General features: G+C 44.0%; 1 protein-coding gene across 2 annotated transcripts in view; it reads right to left on the reverse strand.

Annotated features, from left to right (window-relative positions):
* kiaa1549lb (KIAA1549-like b) overlaps window positions 1-26,569 on the reverse strand; it is a 53,819-nt gene that overhangs the window by 12,230 nt on the left and 15,020 nt on the right. For both annotated transcript variants that reach the window (XM_047331718.1, XM_047331717.1), the window contains exons 2-13: window positions 20,994-21,347; window positions 17,232-17,729; window positions 16,997-17,112; window positions 11,880-12,099; window positions 11,523-11,656; window positions 10,667-10,835; window positions 6,768-6,827; window positions 5,125-5,276; window positions 4,400-4,571; window positions 3,745-3,908; window positions 2,854-2,889; window positions 1,145-1,335 (exon numbers count right to left, since the gene is read on the reverse strand). In XM_047331718.1, the coding sequence (XP_047187674.1) occupies window positions 1,145-1,335; window positions 2,854-2,889; window positions 3,745-3,908; window positions 4,400-4,571; window positions 5,125-5,276; window positions 6,768-6,827; window positions 10,667-10,835; window positions 11,523-11,656; window positions 11,880-12,099; window positions 16,997-17,112; window positions 17,232-17,729; window positions 20,994-21,347 (2,266 nt within the window). The remainder of the gene's footprint in view (window positions 1-1,144; window positions 1,336-2,853; window positions 2,890-3,744; window positions 3,909-4,399; window positions 4,572-5,124; window positions 5,277-6,767; window positions 6,828-10,666; window positions 10,836-11,522; window positions 11,657-11,879; window positions 12,100-16,996; window positions 17,113-17,231; window positions 17,730-20,993; window positions 21,348-26,569) is intronic.

Consider the following 26,569-nt stretch of genomic DNA (forward strand, 5'->3'; position numbering starts at 1 on the left):
TAATTTAGCATGATTTAACATGGCAATTAATTTCAGAAACACGGCCACTGACTGTCAGATGAGCAAAATGGTCCATTTCACCTGCCCATACAGCGAGCTCTGTTAATAACCGCCTGTCACTCAGTATCAGGGTAGAACGAGGACAGACAATGGGGTGAGAGGGATTTTTGTGTTTTATCGTCCTGCCTCCCCTTCTCTATGTGCCTCAGGGGCTCTCTGACAGAGCAGCGGTGCAATCCTTGAGATAACACACACACATACTGTAAACAAATATTTTACACTTTGGATGCTTGCCATCGGTCTTATAGCTGTTTTCAGACATCAACTCTGGGAAATGACGGGAAAATTAGGTCCGGACAAATTGTCCGAGTCAGATGCATTCACAAACAGCAGGAACATTTGCGGAAAAATCAGACAATGGGCGGTGCCTGGGTTGCAGCTCATTTTGACGGAGATTGAATTGACATGGTTGAGTTGACCGTCATCTGGCTGAGGAAGCAATGTGTTTCTCTCCGATATGCAACATGTTAACTGAGACAAATACAACCTGTATCTGAGCTCAGGCCTTTCCTCTGCACCATCCTTACCATTAACTCTTTAATACTAAAGTCAATTTAGTATTAAGGATCTAAGAATATATGTTCATCCCAGTTATGAACAAAAGTTGCAGTACAGCACATATTTTTCTGACACAAAAAGTAAGGAGAATTCAAAATTAGTTTCAAGTCCGTATGGTGATTTTGAACTATTGTTTGGGGTATAGTTTGTCATGAAGCTGCACACACAACTCTGTATACATTTTCAAATCGACTGTGTCCTCATGTTTTCATGTGTAAAGTTTGAATTGTATCTATTAAAACTGTCATAATCCCGATTCATGCAGTGTTTAATCTTCCAAGCTCCAAAATAAAGTAAATCACATCTTCTTTTGAACTGGATATAAGTAAGGAATGACTTCAGCTACTGTACATCCAGATTAAAATGTAACTTAAAGGTTGAAATCATCCAGATTAATCAACAGTTTACGTTAGTACAATAACAATATTAGGTCAGTCAAGTCCTTTATCATTGAAAATATTAGTTTTTTTGTTTTTTTGCTGATACGTCATCAGGAGATGACTATGCTTAGAAAAAAAAACAGTACCTTCTGTGTTTGTCAGAGCTGAGGCTTTTCTTGTTGGCAGTTCCGTCTTGTTGCAGGGCTTTTTCTAGAGAAAGTGGCGTGTCTCGAATTTGCAGGGACATCACTAAGGTGTCTTGACTGACAGGGAGGGTCTCCTCATCTCCTCCCTGTTGGCCCAGGTGCTGCTTGGCATAGTCAAAACCCTGGACTGGCTGGTGGACAGGTAGAGCGAAAATGGAGAAAGATAAAAGAGACAGCCTTAGGAAGATTAATTTCCTTTCACATATCTGTGGTCATTAAGAGTCACCCATTCACTGGAGAAATGAAGAGATGTACATCTGAAAATAGCTCAAAACTGTATCTTTTTGAAGAAATGTCCAGAGGATTTAAGAAACTGGACTGGGATGACTGCGTGGCTCTGGTTTGAAACAGATAAGCACAGATTTAACCGAGGCCCTTTTTCATCCTCTTCCAAATTCTTGTCAAGAATGACTCAGAGGGCGGTGACGAGATGAGACTTTCAGACTTGCACAGAAATATAATAATGAAGTTTAATGTAAGAACACATCATTGGAGAATAAGGGGGGAGGAAGAGGACTCATGATCTACCCAACACGCTTCTCTATAAATATCTCAACAGGTACAGATGGGGTCAAATGAGTTTAACTGCACACCAACACACACACCAGTACACACACTCAAATATTCAGGACTTCTTGGAGTGTCATAACTTTCCGAATCAATAAGTGATAGTCTACAGACTTAAGAACATGGCTCTTTGTTCCAATAGCGCGTGCACGCACGCACACACACACACACACACACACAAACACACACACAGAGAGAGAGGGAGAGAGTGTGTGTGTGAGTGTGTGCTGCTGTAGCAGGTCTCAAAAGTGAAAATTCTAACAAGGATATGTGATGAAAGTGAAAGTAAGAGAGAGAGGAGTGCTAGAGCCACATTAAAATTTTAGGAGTCAATGTCACTTTGAGCATTTTTAAAAAAAATTCCTAGATTTTTACATTTTCTAATTAGAAAGAACCAATAATAAACATAAAATGTTGGTTCACTGGTTTTTCCCATCTGAAGGAATACAACTTTTTGCTGTTTCTAAATGATGAGACCTCCGAGTTTCTGTCGTATTAACGGCTCTGACAGCGGCACTGAAGTCGCTTTCGCTTTTTAATCCGGAGGTTTTCTATGGTTCTTCAGTAATGATATTCTATAAATAAAGCAGTGGGACATGTTGAGTGTTATACTCTGGATTTTCATTACTCTAGCCCGGTGTACAACAGTGAACCACTGAGCACAAAAAAGGACAGACATGGAGGTGGAGAGATCAACTTTGATGAGGACATTGTGACACCTTCGATCCAACAATGATGGAAACAGTGTGCAATCTTCAACACAAAACAAACAAATATCACACTCATTCTGCTCGAAAAACTGATATCCATATTAACCATTCTCTGTAAAGTCTAGTCTTTCTATCTGCTTTCAGAAGAACGGGTAATACCAGCCTTCCATCCTGCAGAAATCTCACTGTGAAATGTTTGTTACTCCAACATGCTCTCGTATCCATAGTTTCCACCAGCACAGCAGGATTGATTGAAATATATCATAGGTGATGTTTGCACAGAATCTCATTCAAATCCTACTGTTGGCATAGCTGAGCGCTGAAGAGGAAAACAGAGATCGGTAATTAGAGGATACAGAGACGGGCAGATACCTGGTGATAATAGCCCACATCTCTCCGATACGCCATCTGAAAGCAGGAGAAAGAGGAAATGTTTCAGATTGACAATGAACCAGCCCGTGCGCTACAACAGCTCATACATATGCAATTACACATAGATACAAAAGATGCAAAACAAAACAAACAATATAAACTTCAGTTATATTGGGGGAAACTTTATTTCCAATACATCTCAATAATGTTTTTAAGGTTTCCTGGAAAGAACCATGTAACTTTGCACTAATTACAAAATAAAAAAAATGATTCTTAGACTATAGTTATTTTAGTTACTTCAATTACTCATGTAGAGTTTATTGTTTGTTTTTTCAAGTTAAACGTTCAGCTCACCTGCTCCCCTGCGTGCCAACTGATCACTCTCTCTTTCACCTATAATTAAACAAAATTACATGGTACTATCCTGGAAACGTCCTACGAAATGATTTGGAAATTAATCCTAATTTACAGACCTGTAAAATAAAGCGTTGGTTTAATCTGCAAACAAAAAATCACCAGCACATTGCTCATTGCACTGACATAGTAGCCCGAGTGCTACAACTGCAAATGAGTTTCATTATCAATTGATGTGCCGGATTTTTTCCCAAGGTTAATCTATTAATAATTTTGAAATAAAGTGTTAAAAAATTAGTGGGAAATGCCACTTTCCCACCACCCAAGACCTTCAAATACCTAGTTCTGTCTGAACATCCATCTAAGATCTAATCAAGGTCAGTTTACAATGTAATAAACCTAAAAAGAACCGCAAACTATTACATTTAAGAAGAACGACCGAATCAATTATCAACATAAAGATGTGATTATCATTTCGGCTCTCGCCTACGTCAAGATGGACGGGCAGATGCATGGAAAGAGAAGAGAGAGAGGTACCTTAGCTCGGGGATTGAGGTTGCCGATGGCATCAGCTTTTAAGTCATTTTTATTCTTCCTGCACAGCACGGCCGTGATGATGATGATTATGAGTGTCACTACGGCGATGGGGGCCAACACTGCAGCAATTATCCAAAGGTTGTTAGGAGGGTTCTTCACCACGGCTGAAAAAGGAAGAAAAAAAAACACTCTTTCACCATGATCATATCATTACACAGCATCCAATAGGCATAGTTAGTCTATTGACCTGGAAGGAAAACCGTCTTTCTCCTGCTAAAACACACAGAAGCATCCGTCACACCCACGCTCAGTGACACTGCACGCAACACCACCTGACATATACTGAGCCTGATTCCGCTATTATAGTCAATAATCTATAAGAGGATGCAGCATGCTCTCTCTCTCCCACTCTCTCTTGACCCCCCCCCCCCCCCCTCCACATAGCAGTGGGCAGCTCTGCAGCCCAAACAAACAAAGTCCTGCCGGGAGCATTTCAGAGAGAAAAGAGAGCAAAGAAGTTTTCTCAAGCTTTTCTTCCTCTGCCTCCACCCCAGCGCCAGCTCTTCGCTATGAACTCCGCGTGAGACATGGGTTTCACATGACGTGTCTGTCTGCCAGCGCTTCTGTTTATCTGCTAGAACAATGCCTTGCTCACGTTCTGCTTGCAGCTGGACAAAGTAGCCGAGGGTGAGCGCCATGGTCTGAGAGTCCACTGTGTTCAGGACCTTGGCGGCTGACGCGCCCGATAGAGGGGCACCAGCGTGCTGGACGTAGTAGGTCATCTCTGCTGGATTCTTCACCCCTGACTCCCTGCGGATGCTCACCATCTGATCAGAGAAGAAAAGAAAATGTACACACTGTGTTTCCGTGAACCACATTACGCTCAGTATCAGCTGTTACTGGATGGCCAATAACTCCCATTTCAGGAAGAAAAGCTGAAGAAAAACCATGCATCTGAGCTCAGAGTCTCATGAGAGGGGAAAAAAACCCCACAAGAGCACTTGTTTAGTAAAACACTCAACCTCTGGCTTGTTGTGATGAGCAATTAGCAGATGACGAGCGGAGACGCTCCCTAATTATAAGGGGCTGACCACAAGTAATCATACAAGTGTGAGCAGAAGCGTGTATCAACATCTCATGAAATATTCATACTGTGAGAAATAAGCCATAAACCCCCCCCCCCACCAAAAAAAATTGGATTAATGCTTTCAACAGACGTCTGACTGATATGCCAGGGCATTCAGCAAAAACGTCAGAATCTAAAATCTGAAAAGATTTTCACTCTCTAACCCCGTGCGTCAAAGGCTGTTTTTTTTTTGTTCCAGAAAACCTCCGACCTGGCAGACTTCCCCCCTGGCGGCTGCCGTGCCAGCTTCTTACCTGGACAGTGTAGCTGCCCACGGTAGTGGCCCGTCTAAAGCGAGTGCCCTGCTGGCCTGCCAACACAAACAGCTCCGCCAGCCGCTGCTCCATTAAACTGGCAAAGCTCTGGTACTGTCCCTCCAGGCTGGCGTTATCCACGTCCTGGATCACTGCAAATGTAGACAAAAGAAAGAGGATGGCCAAAAAATAAAGTATTGGCTTGGCAAGAGAGGAGCACAAACAAAGAAGGGATGGAGGCAGAATTAGAAATCAATCTCAATCTTTTTTCAAAATGTTTTTTATAGCAGTGCATTTTACCGTCATTGCACAATGATATAACTATATTTAACAATCTTCAATTCGAAAAGCACTAATAAGACTGTGAAAGCTGGGGGGTGTTCTTATGAAGGGCTGTCCACTCACATCTGTGAGTGTGACTGTGGCCCCTTTTCCTCAAAGGCACTCGCAGTGTTATGCTCTTTATGTACGAAAAGTGACAAAAAGGAAAAAAGACAGCTTGACAGGGGAGTTTAAAACTGCCTCAATGTGTCACTGGTTGAAGGGGGCGTACTTGTTGGACTGCCAGTTTCCAAAAAGTTAAAAGATTTGTCGGAAGCCGATTCCCAGTTCCAGCATTTGAAAGGTTTCGTGGGATGCTGTTTGACCATCCAACAGACACTTTAGATGAAGCATACAGACTCTTAACAAATGGCTCTGAACTAATGTAATATCAGCGTGAAACTTCCTTCGAGACACTGACAACACATTTGTGGTCCTTGCCTGGTTTTTCTGTGACCCTCACATAAGAACGACCATGTCAAAATTTTGAGGCTTGCAGATTGTACTTTTTTCACTGCTTGGTTCAGAGGGTCCCCAGTGTGTGTGGTCTCACGTTGCTCTATGTCTGATGGATATGTAACAAATGTGAAAAATGGCCATAACAAGTTGATAAGCTAACAATGAACAATGGGTTGTGTTTCCCGGGGGCCCGTTTCATTGCTGTCCTGCAGTGGTCAAACATCACCCAACGCCGTTGTAATCTGTTTTATCAACAGATGAAAAGCAGTAATCCCGGCTGTACATCTTGTTCAATATGACTAAATCCCTTTTTCTGGGGGATGACCTTGAACTGACTCGGCCTCTCATTGCAGTAAGTGCGGGGTTAAGAGCTACACAGCCTCATCCGAGAGGCCCATCCATTATACAGTATAACAGTGTGGGTGCCTTTGAACACGGAGATATATTCTAGCTGCTCGGTATATGTGGTCATTCATGAAACCCACAGAGTAAATACGAAACAACACACCACCCAGGAGTCGTATGCATATGATTGGTTAGAATTGGTCAGTTTAGATTATAGGCATGATACGCAGATGCCCAGCATGAAATCAACTAACAAATAGTCTCTGTACATGTCTGCCACAAAGTATGCATCTTGTTTTTCTATTTTTCTGTTTACCATGACATATTCAAGACAGATTCTTTTTTTTTGCGTTTGACAACTTTGGAGATCCATACACATGATAATACAATCACTGCAGCACAAGAGGGTCAAACATGTTTTCCTGCAGTACAATGGGTGGATTCTGTGACACCGCATGCATTAAGTTTCCTCAGAAGGTTTGATGGCTTTTCATTTTCAATGAAAATGACACCCCTACCTGTGATAACCCAGAAGTCCCTGGTTGCGATGGAGGTGTTCAGATTGTGATACTCCAGTGCTGCAAAGACAGCGACATGAAAAGAAATTAAATACATTTTGGTATCAACACAGAAATTCTATTCTATTATTCTGAAGTAGCCAGACATGTTGTTTTTGAGGAATCTGGGCCAAAAACCTTCCTTGAAGAAGAGGGACAGTTTACACCTTGGCACGTGTTGTGTGGTTGAGGTCTCAGCTTAAAGCCTCATTATCACTGCACGTCAGACGAAGACAGAAGCCATGAGAGCTCTCAGCTGCCTGCGCTCCAGTTGTCTCTGTGTTCTCTTACATCTATTTCCTGCCTGATTAGGCTCCTGTGCTTGAGGCTGGTGCAGTGTTTGGGGGAATGTTGTATCAGTGGCCTGTGAAAGCGGACATGCGAGAGAAACGTACACTCTGGCATGACAGGAGAGAGGAGAGAGGGGCAGGGCAGTCGGCAAAATCCATTCAATGCTCTCTATTACTAAGAATGGTGGGATATTGGTTGGCGAATATTTTTTAATAGGAGCCTCCGGTGTTTTGTGATGAGATTCTGAGGAAGAACATTTGTAAGCTATTCCAGTAAATAAATAAAAAAAAAACAGAAAGCTATTATTAAAACAACATTTCACATTTTGCATCTTTCAAAGTTGTACGTTCAATGATTGTTACAGCCACACTCATATTCCATCTGAGAGACGCTGTTGAAGAGCAGAGGGGGAGTGAAAGTGCTGAACTCGACAGTCCGGCCTACACAAGCGCCGCAGGAACGCTGCGAGTATTCAGAGCTACAAGCAGGCACCTCGGAGCGGTGTGAGATCTTGGGCCTTTTTCCGACAGAGCAGAGCCAAAGGTGGCATGAGAATCCCCCACTGTTAATTATTTACTTGGCTTTGAAGTGAGGCGGCCGCTGCCAGCATATGCCGACTCCTCCTGTGAACGGTGTAATATCACTAATGGTGCGGGTACAGAACCAACAGAGCAAAATCACTGACACATTCTCAGTCTTTCTCTCAGCCTCCTGTCTCACCGGGTCGTCCTCCGTGTCATTTCCTGCTCTGTTTGAGTATCTCTGTCTGTAGTCGCCCCCCCCCCCCCCCCCCCCCCCCCCCCGCCCACCCCCCCCCCCCCGACAGAATCATCCTGCCCGTTGGTAACTCCACTTTCCAACTTAATTCAATCCCAACACAAAGTGAGCGTTAATTTAATGCCTACCAGCAGAGATTCAATTTTTCTTGATTTAAACTGTGTAAACCAAAACTTCTATCTGCCCACGGTGACACTGACGATGCAGGAGCAGCATCCGCTCGGAGAAGCAAATTTCGGCTGAGAAATGAAACCTTCTTTTACCCAATTTGGGAGACGCAGCCATGAGATTCAAGATATGTGGCCTCCGGTATTCCATAATCCATTGCAGGTTGGAGCGTTCAGACAGTACACATTTACCTCATCCATAAAGGATGGAGGGGATATTCTGACATCGTGCCTCATTTACCAAGTATTTGGTTCAGCCGGCGACTATTAATAAATCGTATCTGGACCATTCAAAAAAGACACTGCAGGAGACAAATGATAGAAACTCTAACTGTTAAAAGTCTCAACAGTTGTTCCTCATTAGCTATGAGGAAAACAGTCCCAACTAAAACTCTGTCACACTGATTGTGGCTGAGTTTATTACCATTGTTTATCATCGATTAAGATAGGAAGAAAAGGAACTTTACGGATCCCATGGTGGACACGTAAACTTTCACTATGCTGCTTTTTGAAAGAACATTTGTGTTGAGGGAGGCAGCATTGAAATTCCATTAATTTTGGTCTGTCCCAAGTTAGATGACCAATTGAGGAGGGTTCAGCATTTCAGTCTTGCATTCGTGGGATTGATAGATGCATATTATTTAACCTACACCACTTGACTGAACAGGAATATTTGGCTGTAAATTCTGTGAATTGTGGTCCAGAAAGTAATCCTCTGAGCAGTTAGAGGAGATCCACAGTCCATTTGCCCTCTGGGCTGAGCAAGTCTGAGCTCAGCCAGCTGGTAATACAGGGAATCCCTGGATTAAGTAATAGCTCAAGCAAACTCTGCAGTGATCCTGAGCATGATCTTTGCGTGGCCAGAGCCCTGTGTCCAAAACCAAAGAGCAAACACCAAGTCTGGAGAAATCAACGCGCTGCAGCTGGTGAGGCACCCCTAACATTTCTTCTATTTCTGAAAGCTTAACAGAGGTGCCATTTCCAGGCGTGGGCCTGTTCAAGCCACAGCCAGGCTAACGGCAGCTTGCCCTCCTAAAACCAGAGTGTCTTTTTTATAGTTTTTCTCCAAGCTTCAATGAGCTTGATGAGCAAAAAAACACATTTATCTTGCACATCATGCCAGATAAAGAGGCCACTATCACACACATAACCTGTAAAAAACGTGCCCACTCAGGACGCATAGTCCAGGCAGCTCATTAGCAGAGCAGGCAGCTCTGGTCCTCTTCAAGTGTCCACACAGGAGGCGTTTGGGCACAGCATGGACTGTGTTCCGGAAGAACTCGGTGCCCGGCACACAATCAGTGCATTTCACACATGTAAATCTGAAGAAAAGAAGCTTGAACGAGAAATAGCACGAAGATGCGCTGCAGGTCACTTGCAACGTAAGTGAAACACGCGTCGTTGTGGACAGCCTGCGTGGACAGCTGGATCGGTTATATAAGCGTATCTGTTCCATTAGATGTGCATGAAACGGATGACTGAAGTCCCCCGCGTCAACTCGCCGAAAAGACTGCTGCACAGGAAGGATTGTTTATCCTGCTCGTTGCAGTTGGCCTCTATAGAGATCTCAAGAAAAAAATGCGTCACACATGACATGTTGCTTCTGTTTGGGTATGTTAATGGAGGATGTCACTTGTTACTGCTTTAGAACAATGGCAGATAAGAGACTCCTGTCCCATGGCTTTTGTTTACACATACAACACAAGGAAACCACACATCCAGAATGCGTCCTCCTGATTCCTGATGGACATTGATCCTGACAGAGAAAATGTCCATGTCCTTTCTGGGTGAAACTGTGTGCATGTGCGCTGAACCAAAATTTTTAATTAACTGTGATCAAGGCCTTCAGGACACAATGAAGCACCATGAAAATGATGTCTCAATTTATTATAGGATTCTGCATCTGCCTTATCTCCCTCTATTGAGCAGCATACATGTCACCCCCCAGTTACAGTAGTGGGGATGGAAACAGGCTGCACACTGGGACTCAACTGGGATTGCTGTTTAGACTCCCGCCGAGTCCCTGTCACTCTACATTTGTTTTTCTCTGAGTTTACCTCGAACACAGACGGAGCGCCAGGCTGACTGTGCCCTCAAAGGAGGCCTAGATGAAAGGGACTGGCTTAGTTGTGTCTAAGTTGCATTAACAATGTTTAAGTGACTCAATCTGAAAATAAGGGGGGGGGGGAACTGTGATCATTAAAACAGCAGAAAAGTCACAAACATCCAATTACTAAGAACCTGGACATCACTCAGGTTTTCAGGTTCACTCAATCTTCTGAGACAATCGGAACTCATCACTTTGACGAAATTAAATCTAATGCAATTTCTAAGCTTTTATCAGGTCTTCATTTCTATAAATAAAACCAATGGATACTGGTGAATACAAAAGTGGGAAGATGACGATGAGAAACACGGTAGCTCTGTGAAAAGTGTATAGAGAACCTCCTGCAGGCGTCAATACAAGGAAAAACCACACCTATTTTTTTGTTGAATCGAATTTGTATCTGAAGAACAAATCATCCCCAAGAGAACACAAGAGCCACTCGTGGTGTCTCTTCTCGTAAGGCTGTTGAATTAACTCCTGACAAACAGACGTATTTCAGAATGCAAATTTCAACTTACGCTCAGCAATGATTAGTGGTGGGTAGAAGAGGAAGTAGCCCACCAGCTCAGCAGACAGCTGACCAAGGAGATTTGAGGCAGTGGTGCCATTAAGAAAGACAGTGCCATTACTCACAGTGTAGACCAATGACACAGCAGGAGAGCCTGCTGCTTGGGTGACACTCAGCATCTGGGCAGAAAACAGGAAGGGAGGAGTCAGACAAAGAAGAGGGCACAGACAACACATGCAGGTATAACAATGCTTGGGATTACTTAACTATAATGTGCAAATCTAAAAAGATTAGTGCGGATATTGTAGAAGAAATTGACAACGGAGAAATAACATCAAAACATTATTATTATTTTTTTAATCAATTACTCTCGTGGTTTGACAACCATAACGAATATGATCAACAAGCACGACTGGCAAGGCATGAAAGAGTACAAAAATACTCTAGAATATTTTTTTTTCATCCATGCATAACCATTAGCCTTAATATAGGGTGCACTTTAAAGTGGCAGCTGGTTAAAATTAATACAAACACCGCCTCCCTTAACATAATTAATTAGCATCTGAGAAGCAGCACTTGTTTTAAAAGGCTAAGCCTGGTGGGACAATTTGCAGAAATTGCACACAATTTGCATCAGTTTGTAGCTTACAAATCACAAAAAAACACGTGGTAATGTTGATGCCCAAATTAATAAAACTGTTAAAGCTTTATCTATTAAATTAAAAACCATCATGTATGTCCATGTACTGTATGTGACTTGTTGGATGGCTCTTTGCACATTAAACAATCACAACTTTACCAGTGTAACGGTAAGGGCAGCACCTACACGGTGTTATGAGGATAACGCACTTGTTCCACCGCAGTACCTGAACAGAGAGCCTGCTGTTAGCGCTGAGCACTTTGGCCTGTGCTTCTGAAAACACCTTTCCGAGCCTCTGCTCCATCATTTGAGAGAATCGGCAGGACCGAGGATTATCACCTGCTCCCACAAACTGCAGCACTGGAACATAAAACAAACAAACAGATGAGCCGACACAAAAATGACACCGTACAAACCTTAACACAGATTCTGACCAGCAACGCAATATTCTGTTGTGGTATCACAACATTTTTTCAAACTTTCCAAATCTAGTTTCCACTGAAATGTCTCCAGTGCACAATCACAGCTGATCTCTGCGTTATTTCATTTCTTTCCCTGTGATCCCGACTGCACACCAACTGACCTGTTTTCAGCTGGAAGCCCGCGGCCGGGCCGGGTCTCCATAACGCAGCTGGGAGGGGCAGGGCTGTTACCATGGGGAGATACTGTCGCAGGTCTGCGATCAGCTTATCGCGACCATAGGAGTCCAAGCCCTCCAGCACCACAGAGGGGGGGTAGACTATGTCCCCTCCGGTCACGTGATAAGCCACTGTCATGTTGGGAGAGCCAAATACAGTCTCCACCTGAGGGCGTGAAGTAAAAAAGAGAATTAAGTGTTTTTGCCAAATTGCTTTATTTCTTTTTAAACAATTATCAATGCGCATACCTGAACGGGTGATATTTGACAGCAACTTAAAGTCTGGCTGGAAAAACTGTGTTTGAGTGTCTTATCTCTTTGATAGGACTTTTCAAACCTGTTTACCCCCTGACCACATCCAGCATCACTAATGGGTGTGGTGAGAAGTTTTAACCACATTCAACATCTTATAACCTGTAACTGTTTTACTACAGTAAATACAGTATAAAACATGGTGCTCCAGAAGTGTGTGATACCTGGAAAACAGGTCTTAAAACCAAAAGCATATAGTATCTGCACGTCGGTGGTGTAGTTTCTTCATTCTGGCTTTGTAACTGCTGCCCAGGTTTGTTGCTGTTCCTCGTCCCCACGCAGAGACAGATAAAGTGAGAGGGCTACATCAAGTGAAGGCTGGCTTGTGAGCTCGGCACGGATAGCCCCAGCTGAAACTTTGATTAACTGACATTTTGTTCTGCTCTATTCAGTTACCCAGTTTGTTATTCCACATAATCAAATAAGGCAGCGGTTCAATCAGTATGATTGAACCGGAGAAGTGGATTAACTCTTTCTCAAGGTTGCTTTGTTTAGTGGATCTTAGTAGTCGCCAACTAATGTTTTGAATTCCATTAGACATACTTAAAGGGCCCATATTATGCCCCCTTTTACACAAGTTACATTGGTTTTCAGGTGTGTGAACTACATGTCTTTGCCATTCCATGTCAAAACACCTCAAGGATCAAGCCACACAGCACCCTCCTCTTTCTGTAGAAACAGCCCTGTGAAACTACGGTCGATTCCAGCGCTTTCCTGCTCACTCCTCGCCCCCCTCCCTTCGTGTTCCGCAAAGCTCCTCCTCGCGTCTGCTGCCATGACAACATGTAACAAGTCACATACACGACGTAGAGACCCGGGAGGTCCAGAACACGTTCTCCATAATTACACACAGAGCACAAGGGGCTGGGCGATAGAACGATAACGACATCCCGGCCGCGAGTCTAGCTCCGCCGCAAGCCGGCAGCCGCGACCTCCGCCGCAAGCCAGGAGCCGAGACCGACCGACCGACCGCCACAAGCCGGGAGCGGCGACCGACCGCCGGAAGCCGTGAGAAAATGATGGCGTAGACGCGATCAGTTTTTCCGCACTTCAGGGGGGGAGGTGCTGCTCAGGTTGGGGGAGTGGTCAACTTACGTCACTTGAGGCGCGGGCTGTGAATGGCTCGTTTGCAGACCGTCTGCACGATCAACCCAAACCACGAATCAACGACTCATTGTTTTCTTTTCATTCTCCGTGGGCTGGCAGACACCCCAGATAACCAAATATACGTGGAGCATAATATGGCCCCTTTAAATCATGAACATAATAATAATAATAATAATACATTTAATTTATAGAGCACTTATCATTGCTAAAAGCAATCTCAAATCTAAATTATATCTATATATATTAAATTGATTTAAATATATAGATCAATAGTGCTTGACATAAACGTACATATATAATCTTGATTCCTGTAAACTATGCACTGCAAAAATTCAAACCGGATGCGGTGTTAAATTGATAGCTGCCTCTTGACAACTCGTTTTCATAAAGTCTCTGACAGTTGACAATCTTCACCTTGTGGTATCATGGTGCCGACCACTTTTTTCTTTAATACATTTTAGTACAGAATTAAATTCACTCGAATTGAGACATGTCACAGTGAGAAAAAAACATGTATAATTGATAATAATAATGGCTGGATTCTGTTAAGCTGCTTCAGTTTCGGGGACCTGGTGTCATGCACGCTGCTCACTGTCACGCGTTCTCGGCTTACTGTGACGCTTGAACAGAACAGAGCAGATGTTAATGCTGTTAGTAACACCTGGGCTCTTCCTACTTTTACAAGTCAAAATGTTTACAGTCAACAGGGCCGGAAGATTAATGTTTATTCTCATACCATAAATAAATGAAAAGTGGTATGGTCCCTCGGACTGGATCTGAATTAAACTGCCAGTCAGTCATATCAGGAAACGAGCTGAATGACAAGTCATTGAACTTGCACTGGATCGATGGAGCACTTAAGAGCACATCCCAACTATTTGCTAATGAGCATAAGGAAAAGGAGAGAGCGATTGTGGCATACAGATAAGTGAAGGGGAGAGGGTGAAGGGCTGCAATGAAGAGAGAGAGAGGAGAAAGTAAGAGATGAGCAAGACGTGGGAGAGACTGTTAAATAGGGAGATTGGGACAAAGAGGCTTATGTTCCTTCGCTTCTGACTCGAGGGGGCCAGGTATCACCGCGTCCTCATTCTCGCAGAAACAAAGGAGAAATCTGTGTGTGCTCTGTAACTGTGTCAAAAAAATGTACACGTGCTTGTCAGCGAGAGTTGACTGTTTGTTGACATGTGTGAAAAGGGAACATGTCAGATGCAGCAAAACTGTGTGTGTGTGTGTGTGCGTGAGAGAGAAAGACCGACCGAGCGAGAGAGAGGTGAAACCATTCAGGCCTGTTATCTAAACCCATCAGGAAGCCTGTGCAGACGGGGGATCCACTGGCCAAACAGTCTCCGAGTATCTGAGAGTCGCCGCTCTGCCTCCACACAATTCAGCCTTCTCATGAGCTCCGTGAAAAGAGCCCTTTATTATCACTTCATCCTCTCCGGCTTTACCCGTGTAAAGGTGTTATTAAGAGATGGCATTTCGAGCAAGCCAAAGATTGGTGACGCACCCACTAACTCTATCTCAAAGAACACTGCCAACAGATTAACCCGGCAGATCTCACTTTTGGCATTTAAAAAAAGCTTCAAGTCACCGAATAGCCCCGACTTGAAGACACAAAAAAGAGTTTTTTACTGTTTCATTTATTTTTTTAAGCTTCAAAATTGTTGTAGTCTTGTGGTCCAATTCATTTCGTCTATTCCTCATCTTCTTTTCAGCATCAGCAAGGCACATCACTCTCCTCCCATCCATTTATAACCTATAATTAAACACAGAGGCAATTTCCCCTGCCAACAGCTGGCTTCCCATTGGATGAGAGAGGGAGCGTTGCTGCTAAAAGGAACCCTTGCCACGTTGAAATGGGTGACAGGAGTGCACTGAAGCAAGACACCTTCAGAGACCACAGTGCGTCTCAGAGTGAACATGTGAGAGCGCTGACCTTCACACGGGGCAGGACGAACACACAGGCCTCACTCTGAATCATTTGATACTTCCACATTGAGAAATACAACACGACGGGACATTTCACTGGAATGCAGATATGCGAGTGAACACACACACACACACACACACACACACACACACACACACACACACACACACACACACACACACACACACACACACACACACACACACACACACACACACACACACACACACACACACACACACACACACACACACACACACAGTCACAAAGACATGGTCACACACACAGATGTACTTAACACTTGCTTATAATTGCAACACTCGCCCGGCAACTCCGAACCATCGGAGACTAGGAGGAGGGATTTTCTTTATGGAGCTGCTGTTTCATTTACTTCTAAACTTCAGTCTGGTTTTTTTTCACATCCTCATACACATTTCGACTTCTCCCTGACTGCACTTTAACATCTCCTCATAGCAAAGAGGTGCTAGAGATGCACACCGAGGTATTAGAGGCTTATTGGACAGAGAGAACGGATTGGGCACAGTGGGAACCATGATTGGTTCCACAAACGGCTAATCCACAGACAGAAAGATCCTTGTGTGTGCGCACAGTATCGGTTTGTTATTATTGCAGGGGAAATGCTTACAGTAGATTGAGTTTTTGTTCAACTAAATCTGCTGTGTCCACTTCTAATGATTAGATTTTGGTGAAGTATGAACGGACTCGCTGGTTGTCAAATAAAAGATTGCGTCTTGTGAATAAAAGGCAACGGGAGCTACAGTTCTCATCCACAGCACATGCTATTTTCATGTCCTACATCTTGTATTAGTGCCGGTACAGTTACACAAATATGTGTCTTCACCCACTGCCTTCTGGGACACACTCAGTCAACCTAATTTCTATATTAGTCCTCATCTCTTTTCACGTAGCCTACATGAGGGTCCTTGGTTTAAGTGTCTAACTCACTCCATGCTAATAAACCACTGCATTTCTGGTGAGGGCAAAATGAAGAACCCTTTACCGTTCATCAGTGTTAAAAGATGTTTATTACTATGTTTTCACCTGTGTCTGTTTGTTGGTTTGTTAAACTACAGAACCAATTTCCACCTCACTCGTCGGAGGGGTGTGGCCTGGGTCAGGGAAGAACCCATTACATTTTGGGGTGGATGCGGATTAAGGGAATGGATCCAGGAAAACATTTTTTCACACTATCTTTATCAATGTTTTATGACCAATAAATCCTTTAGGGTATCAGACCAGTCCCTTGGCTCTTTTATATTTCTACAGTAAGGAGGAGACAATTGTGTAGGATCATTCGGCCTTGGCGGAGGTAATAATGCATTTCTTTTTGTGCGACGGAAGTTATTAGACTGACAATTGCTCTTCCTTTCTGAACTCATTTAACTTTTGGATGCTACCTCTGCTTTTTGTGACACAAATTGGTTTCAGATTTGCGACAACTGACCCCAGCTGTTGAATCTGGTTCTGTCTATTGGTGCTGGTTGATGCTGTGGAGGTATTAAAAAAAGCGTTTTTTTTCACTCTAAATCTGCAATTAGGTAAAATAACCCCCTTTGGCCTGAAGTCGCTGAGAGATTGTGAGCACTTCTTTCAAGGATTGCAAACTTTTCCTGCTATCTTTGATTCTATACATATGAATAAATGGATGTTAAGTATATTTTCAGTGATTGACAACAATTAATAACAGGCTGACCTGTGCTTGGGCAGAAGTGTCATTCAGAGCTTTTCGCAGGCCCTGACTGAGTCCCCTCCGCAGGTTCTGCCTCTGGATGCTGTCCAGCCTGTTTCTTCTCACATAGATAGAAACGACTAACAGAGACAAAAAAAATACAAACATAAAGAAATAAGGACAAACCGGATGAAGCATGTTAGAGAAATAATACTTTTCTTTTTTCTTTTTTTTTTATAGATAAACAAGTCTTGTTTACCTGTTTTCACCCACATTCTCTCTGTGATGTTGCACTGCTGCGGAGGAGCCTCTGTGGTGGTGGTGAAGGGGGAGATGAAAGCGGTGGTGGCCCCCCGGGCCGGGCTTGTTCTCAGGACATGTGGAGTGAACGTTCTCCTGCTGGTCGGAGTCCTGATGGTTGTGGTGGTGGTGGCTCTCTCGGTAACCGCAGCGGGCGGCTGTGTGGTAGTAGTGGTAGACTGCGTGGTTCCGGCGGTGACGCTCAGGGACGGCGTGGTAGTGGTGGCGTTTTTAGTTCCGGCGGTTGAAGCTTCGGCTGTGGCGCTCAGCTTCACAGAGGCTGTCGTGGTGTCCAGTTGCGGGGTCAGAGGCGGTACCTGAGATGTCCTTTCAGAAGGCCCCGCAGGAAGCGTAATTCTGACGGATTGAGAGGGGGACAGACTGGCCTCTTGCTCTTTGAGGAAAGTGAGTGCAACTGCGTGGGACGTTCCGGCGTCTAACTCATCTGTCCCCGCCTCTGTAAGGACAAAGAACGCGTCAGTCACACGCTGTGAGTGGTCAGAATCTATCGACGAGATCAGACCGGGTGAAGGAGAGGAAAATGAGGATGGTGGTGACGCAAAGCCTGGGAGCATGGTTGGTTTGGCTGAATTTAATGTGGATGGTGACAATGATGATGAGAGATGAGAGATTAATGATGAGGCTTCAGACGACACTGAGGTGGTGAGATTCTTATTTAAGGAGGGCACCTGAGAAGCTTCGATACCACTGAGTAACGGTGATGAAGTCTCTGAAGATGACGACGACAACGACGACGACACTGTCGATAGCGACGACAGCATTTGCTCCCTTGGTGAGTGTAACTCCTTCGGTTTTGAGTCACTTGTGTTACCGACATAGTCAGTGTCGGGGAAACTGTGTGCAGGGTCGTTTGAAAGAGTGACAGCCGCATCGTGTGCCAGAGGGGAGCTGCTCTCAAGCAGAGTAGCTTGTGAGGACGCCACAGAGTCAGTGGTTTTGTGAGAGAGCGGCAGAGACGTATCCCAACGCCACACTGATGGAGCAGCAGTGTTCACCGCGGCTGGTTGCTGTACACCGACAGTCGCAACAAATCTGAGATTAGCTGGTGACAAATTCATACTCTGCTCGTCATAATCTGATGTTCCCTTCACATATGTATAAGATGGATATCCACCAACATTGGGATAGACAGAATACAGATCACTGGCTACGGCTGCTGGATCAGTAGAATTCAATATATGCGCATCACGCTCTTGTCCGTCTTCCAGGTTTGGTTGTTCATATGATGGGCCATCTGCTGGTGAATTAGAATTTCCCCAGTCAAAGACACTGGATGTATTTTCTGAGTCAAAAGCACCGCTTTGAAAAGGCTTGGTGGCTTTCCACTTTGTATATGGTGCCATTAATTTTGTGCCAAAGCTGAAAATAGCGCCCACTGTCTGAATGCGGTTTTGTCCATCACTGGAAGAGGAAGTAGCTGCTGCAGCGGGAGCAGTGGAGAGAATGGCCGTCTGTCCGCCTGAATAAAACTTTGATTTATTACCGCTGACACTAGTGGCCGCACCCCGAGCGCGAGAAGAGGAGTATGTCCCCGGTGTGGCGATGATTTCTGACCAGGAAGAAGAAGACCTCTCATGAGGGCTTGAGACCGTCACATCGTCTGTACGGGAAAAACTTGCAGCATGAAAAGTGACTGGAGAAGGAGAGATTTCAGTGGGAGATACTTTGCCATAACCTTCAGAGTCTTTATTCAAAATAAAAGCATCTATTGTAGTCATGAGAGATGGAAACTGCTCTGATGGAACAGCCTTCTTGTGAAACATTGTGTCTCTGATTACAGTAGACTCCTCCTTTCCGTCATATAAAGCGGAAACTGATCTCTTTGCAGTGTTTCTGGGGACGTTTCCATAGGACGTGTGGGCGGTGGGAGCTGGTGACGATTTACCGTTTTCTGCATTAGTTGGCACCTCAAAAGTCAAAGGTTTACTGTGGCCAGTTTTTAAATCATAGGCAGAGGCTTCACCTGAAGAAACGCTCTGTGGAGATTTATCGGGAGATGGCATCAGACCAGATGTTGTATAAAACACCAAGGGAAACCCCTGTAAAGATCTAGCTTCAACGGGTCGTTCTGAGGGGGTTACCTTGGATGATAATGAGGCTGTGAGTGGGTCTACAAAATGAACCTCGGTGCTGGCAGACAGGCCGTCATTAGTGTTGTCGTGATTGCTGTGGCTGAGAAACAAGGGCAATGAGTATGTAGGCCGAGTGGGGTGTGAAAAACTTGTATGCATGGATTCATGGGCCATATCGTTTGCTGACCTAAGTGGCATCGCTGAACCAGAAAGAGACACCGTTCTGCTGCTGGAGGAAATTACTCTCTTCAGCTTTGTCCATCCACTTCGCTCCCGAGTTACGCCCTCGGGAGACTTTCCTTGCGTTACAAAATCTTGGAGGTTTGTGACTTCATTACTCAAATGAAGTGAATCCGACGCTGACTTGACGGAGATTCCTGCTGTTGTGGTAATCCCACCAGTGGTGGACTCCGGCCTCGGCCGCGTGAGTGAAAATGAGTCATTCTGGTGAGTTTGGCCGGAAACAGATCTGAGGCCAGCTCCTGCAATCTCTCCCCGGTTGCTATTTATATTGAAGACAGGAACCGTGGGGCTGCCGTGACCCGCTGCCATCAGTAAATCACCGCTATTAGATGCCCGTGCCGGGGACACTGTGCCAGAGTAGATAGGCGTCGCCTCTGTGGCTGCAGTTTCAGAGAGCGATTTTTTACCTGCTGGAGTCTCAGAGGAAATTGTTAAAAATGATCCAGCGGGTTTGAATGTCATCACTGGTGATACAATGTGTGAACTGAGAGGTGACGTGACTTCATGTCCAGTGCCTTCGTGAACAAAAGCCTGACTATCTACTGCCGCTTCGTCCTTCTTTTCCGCATATGCTGTTCGACTGAACATCTGCTGTGCGACATGACTGGAAACTGAATAGCCTTTCGGATGGGCGGACAGCAGTGCTGATGTGGGACTTAGTGAATCTCCCTGCTGAGTTTGAACAGCTTGACTCTCTTGATTGGAGGGAAACGAGGTGCTAATTTTGAGATTATTGGCTGACACAGAGTTCATACCTGGGTTCTGCGTCTGAGTATAAATCGTTAAAGGATTTTGTCCATGGTTAGGAGAAGAATATGACGTGTATGTGCCGGTTGCTGGTGTCTCGATCAATTTTGAGCTTTTACTCATTATGTATGTCCCACTTGCTCCGTGGATTTTATTTGCTGGTGAATAAAATGAGTTTTTTGTTATTTTATTGCTCTTTTCATTCACAGTTTCACTTGAAAAGTGCGATGGTTCGGTTGTTGTGCTTTGCAGTCCCTGTGCAGCTGGTAGGTCTACGACCAGAGGGTCGGTGAACTGTGCGCTTGTTACACTGTCTGTGCAACGGAGAGGCCTCGCTGGTGATAATGTTGCTGTTTCTGTCAGAGGGGCAGGGCTGGACACAATCCTCTGACCCTGAGTAGATGCAGCTTTGTTCGTCCACTCAGTGGAGGATGACAGGGGGAATGGGGATGACGACACAGAGGAAGTGGGTGGACCTGGTGACGACATTAATGGTGACAATGAAGGAGATGATGGAAATGATGAGACATTAATTGTTCCATCCACAAAGAAGACATGCGATGGCCTAGAGACAGGGGGTGACGTGTTTACAGCCTGCGGTGGTGTGGTGTGTTGGTGAGACATGTCGGAGGTCAGACCTGAGCTGGAGGGGGGGATCCTCTCTCCCACGTACGACAGTGAGGAAGACATCTCTGAGCCATGGCTGGAACTGTGTGAAGGCCATTGGGTGGTGTGGGTCTCGCCCCCGGCGACAATCGGCGAGGTTCTACTTTGATCAAGGCTCACTGGATGTTTCACAGTTCCTGCCATGACAGTTAAGACAGAAGAAAAGGCGGGCTGCCCCGATAAGCCTCCCCCCTCCGACTCCGAGTCACCATCTGAATGGGCGGCTGAGAAAGGCACCTCCTCAGTTGAAGGGTGAGCAGGAGCAGCTGTGGCTGCGGGGTCGCTCGGAAGAGACGAGGAGCCAGAGGCATCATAGGTAGATTTTTCTGTAAATGGGACAGACAGGGAGATGACACGATGTTATTGGCACCATCAAATCATATTTATCTCTAATATACCACCACCTTCGTAAACGGCACTCTCAGTCTTAATAAAGGGTTCATGAATGTAATCAACAGCTTTGCAAATGGTTTATAAAAATAATTACTAATCATTTATACATTATATCACTTATAAGACATTATTAAGAACAACTTCTGTGTTGCCACATTGGGATCATAGCCCGACCAATTTGGATTTTTGTGGCTGAAACTGATTTGAATGATTTGGGAGTAATCTTATAGCTTTAAATCTTATTACAGAACTGATCAATAAAGCATGAGTGAATTAATTATTTAAAACCCATTATTTACAACTTGTAAACCCATTAAAAGGGTGCTCTATTGACAAGTGGTTCCAAGTCTGCACACGATAAATTTTTCTAAAGATGTCAGGTAAATCACACAACCATGTAAGTGACCTGAAAAGCCCGCAGCTGACTGTTGTCAGGATCAACTGATGGTGTAAGATAAGCTGTAAAATTTGTAATAAATATTTAATTTACTTTGACTTTAATTGGGTATTGTCTGGGAATCATTTCACCCTGTGTGCCAAGGTGAAATACTACTCACATGCCAGGTCTAGGAGAGTAAACACATCTTTCTAATACTCTCTGACAGTACACCAAGGGCAAATATTTCTGTACTCCCCAAGGAAAGAATAAAAGAGACTCCTTCAAAGTATAGAACAAATAGAATTATTCAATAGATGTCAGCCGTGTGCTCGAGCATAGCGAAGATAACACTACTTCTGAAAACACACAAAGGACTCATGGTATAGTGTTCTGGCCTTTGCAGAAAGGATGCCTCAGACAGAAAGAAAGAGAAATATCATAAAGATGGTGGAGGTGATCCAACGTGGAGTTGTCTCTACATCCATTCCTGTCCTCTTCTTTCCCTTTACTCTCGACACACATCCATGCAGTGGTTCTTTCATCCACTTATGAAACTTTGCAGTCTTGTCACATGTCCCACCCCCTCAGTATGATTCCCCTGCTGAAGTGCATCCAGCCAACGGTCACATACAACTGCTTCAGCGTCAGAGGGAGAGACTGGGTTCAGGGGGAACCGTTCGACAAACACACATGTACCTGTTGATATTAGGCAAGATGGTCACATATCAGTCATTTTTTTTATCCATTCTGTTCAACCTCAAGTTCAAGTGTGCTTAAATAAATACAAAAATAGAACATAGAGTCAAATTATAAGAATTGTCCAGCACATTCTGCAGAAATGTGAGGCCGTTTGAGTCCATGTTTTCTGAATCACACACATGATGATTAGCCTGAGGCAGTGTGAACTCACACAGCTGGCACAGTAAAACATCCGTCTGCCGATATTTGCCGAACATTAAATGGAAAGTGTAATAGGATCTAACACCTACAAATTCAATACAAGTCCCTTAAATGTCACCAATGTCCCAGAAAATTGGTATAATGCTTCTTATAATTTGTTTTCAAAGGGATAAATCACTGGATTTTCCACTGCCAGTATTCCTTTCATAAAGACAGTCCCTCTGTGCTGTATAGTCATGATCCTACTTAATTCCTTTTCTTCAATAAATCACTAATGTGCTAAAATGTGATTAGTGAAATTGCTATACTGTAATTTCTAATCCATTCTCCAAAACTGGAGATATGAAACAAAGAGTGGGAAGAGCAGAATGTATTCCTGTCGTCACAAAAAGAGCTCGAACATAACAGAGGATACGTGTCCTGCTCCAAGGCCACAGCCAGGTGACTCAGACAAAACCACCTGATCATCAACACAAGAGAGAACTCCCTCCCTCCCTCCCTCCCCTGCTAAGCGTGGCAACATGAAGTTGGGTGCCCGGGACAGCAGCCAGTCCGAGCGGAGGTGCGGGGTCCACCTGTGGTTTGCCACCTGCTCCGACAGAGATGAGCATATGGAAGGATTTAAATAATGGACGAGAGAGGATAAGGTGGGTCAGATAAAAAGGAGAGAGAGACGATGATAAGAAAGGGGGGTGGGCTGGAAGGTATGGATAAAGAAAATTGATTAGCAATCGTAAAGTGAGACCAGAGAAATAAGAGCAACAGTTTGTTAAAATTGCAGTAAAACAAAGAAGAAATGATTGAAGTGGAGGTCCTTTATTTTGGATGTGTGTCTGTCTTCATACCACCATCATCAGGCTGTTATTGTGTAAGCAGAATTTGCACACAACTATGAAAAAGAAAAACTGTTTTTAATCTCTCTAACAATGTCACTGCAAATTGAATATACTGTTGGTAGCACAAAACAAGCAAATTTATGATCTTGGATTGTAATAGGCTTTTTAAATATATATGAAAACTAAAAACAAAAATTCTGCAAGCAAGGAAAAGTGGAAGAAATTGCTCATTACAACCAAAGGTCAACATATTTCATCATCATATCGCCTCAATGAAATGTTGGAACAAGTGGACAAACAACAAAAGACAGTGTGTTGCTTCAGAATCGCTTACTGCCCCTTTAAGGGGTTAAACAATGTTGCCTAAAGGAAATCAATAGTTCAAAGCATGTATGATCGATAAAACAGTTGGTTTTAGAAAACTTCTTGAGTCAAGAGAGAGCTACAATTGTCTCATCAAAGTGCCACCAGCACACACAAACCAAAGGGCCTCATTTTCCACGCTCCCTCCCCCCTCTGCAGCCAGCGCTATCTTTGAGCTACCAGGACACAGACAGGACACTGCCGGGGCTCCCGCTGCTCCACTCACATTATACACTGCCCCTTTTGCTTTGAGCTGTTTCTGTTCTTTTATGTGCACAAAATGGTAAACAAGCGAGCACAACTCAACAGTGAGGTGGACGGAACCCTGGGAGCGGAGAAACTGATCGCAGAAGCCTGGTCCACTGCTCCTCGGGACGTGCCTCACAAGTCCCTCCTGCCTACACTGTGTCGGGATGGCAGGGGCATAAACAACTGCTCTGAGCGGTTGTTGTTGTTGTTCTATTAAAAAGATAAATAAGCACTACTAGGGGAGGCTGACAGTAGTTTGAGGAGGGAAAATTTGATTGAAAACAAGTATTTGGACACGTACTGTGCGTGTTGTGCATACCCTCTCATATATGGAAGCATCACGTCTGTGTAGGGCTGCAGGGGCGGTTAGCAGCGATCAGAGTTACTGGGCACTGCTGAGGTGATAGTGTGGATGAAAAGGAGGATGTTGTATGCATCCAGCGCGATATGATTTGTAATGTGGATTCATAAATGGGTTGAACCCAGTTAAATGGGGGTAGTTCATGTTCGCAAACTTTGCATTAATGACATCACTGAGTCTGAGTCTGCTGGATATGACTTTGGTATAGTTATACTGTTACACCACGGTTTTCCCAAACATTATAAGACATTATAAGAACTTGTATATTGACCTGAATATTAGACAACATTTGTCTGGAAATATGTTTTTATTTATTTATTTTTATCAAGTGTGGATCAACTTATATTTGAGGACTAAACAATTACATGTTCATTCATTACATCAGATAATCTCTAGCAGCGTAGCTATGGTATCTTACAGTGTTGCATTATGGGTTGTGTATAGCCTTATTATGTTCCTATAGTCTAGCGAGGGCTCAACCTGCAGGAGTTCCTGAAGGCTGCTGTAACGTGGTTTGCCGATGTAACAGAGGAAGCGAATTAACGATGACATGAATTCATACGGCCCCCCGACGTCTTTCCTGCAGAAATGAACCAGGGAGACGAACCAGCCAAGAATTACATCTTTCACAGACAATGAGCTCCAAAGGATATAGTCTGGAAAACGTTAACTGTCAGAGAAAATGATTTAGCGAGGGGAAATGAGAGACAGAAATCGGCCCACTGCACGTCAGTCTGATGTACGTGATCGCACTGAGACCTGCCAACCGACGCCTGCAGACGTCTGACGGAACACAAATTTTGGTAAGTAGACAAATGCTGTTGCATTTTCAGATGATCATGGGAGGATGAGAAAACCGCAGTTAAAATCCATTCGTTATAGGCCTTTTTTAAAAACCAATGTTCTGCGAATTCTGAATTCAGAACCTAGTTCATCAAATTTCTAGGTCTTCTAGAACTTTGTCTATTTCAGCCTGACCCGTGGACACCATGACTTCTGTCCTGACGCAGCTCAGGACGCTACAGTCATGGCTTACGTATGTTGTTTCTCTGCGTCTTCTCCTGTTACTGCTCACTAAGGCTTTTCTCCACTGTCCTTGTCCCTCTGTGCGAGCTGGCCTCATTTTAGGCGTAAGTAATGTGATGATACGCGTATGCTGTGTGAGATTGTAGAGACATGTCCGCTGTTAGTTACCCAGAGTTATCCAGATTTTTGAAGATGAGGCAAGGTGCAAAAAAAGAAATCAGTCACATTCACATGGAGTACTTTGGATCTGATACGTACATTTTCCCCGGGCCACTGTAATTTCTAAACAGCCCTCCACTAGATGTTACATTTATTTCTTCCTATATCTGCATCTCTAACAAAGCACATTAGGATAATGCTCCAATCAACTGTTTCTATGATTTCCACCGCAGCATTGGCTCAGTGAAACACACCTGAGAGCCATTACTCTGGGCTTTTAGAAAGCTTTTTGGAAGGTGACAGGGACACATTCCCTAAAGTCCCACGAGGGATCATATATCTGCTGGCTCAAACTTCTGCTGGCTCCTTCTGGAATGGACAAAAGGCTGCCAAAAGCAACCGATTTCTCTGGGCCTCATTATAAGAAGAAATTGAGAAATTAAGAGTTAAGAAATTAAAGTGCTGCAACAATTCAGGATATTCTCAGCACTTTTACAATATTGTCGTAAGATGTTAATGATTTAATGTCGTACAAAAGCGGGTCCAAAATATAGATAGGAACATTTAATGAGCCCCGGGAAAATCAAGTGATTAAATTCCTAAATGTGGAAACACTGCTGACTAAGCAAGTGTCCTTATTGTCCTTATTGTCTACACAAGAATAGAATAACAACTAGGCTACAAAACAAGCCACCACGAATTCAAATATCACGTAAAAACATAATTATCACTAAGTCACATTTATTATGAAATGTCATCTATCTGGTCCCAACTGATTGTTTCTTCACGCTCCATTGAGTGTTGATTATGATGCAAGTGACAGTATACTACTATGTGCAAAAACACTCAAAAAACTTTCATAATTAGCGTATTTTCTAATGG

The sequence above is a fragment of the Scophthalmus maximus genome, chromosome 4 (assembly GCF_022379125.1).
Source record: "Scophthalmus maximus strain ysfricsl-2021 chromosome 4, ASM2237912v1, whole genome shotgun sequence".
Classification (NCBI taxonomy): domain Eukaryota; kingdom Metazoa; phylum Chordata; class Actinopteri; order Pleuronectiformes; family Scophthalmidae; genus Scophthalmus; species Scophthalmus maximus.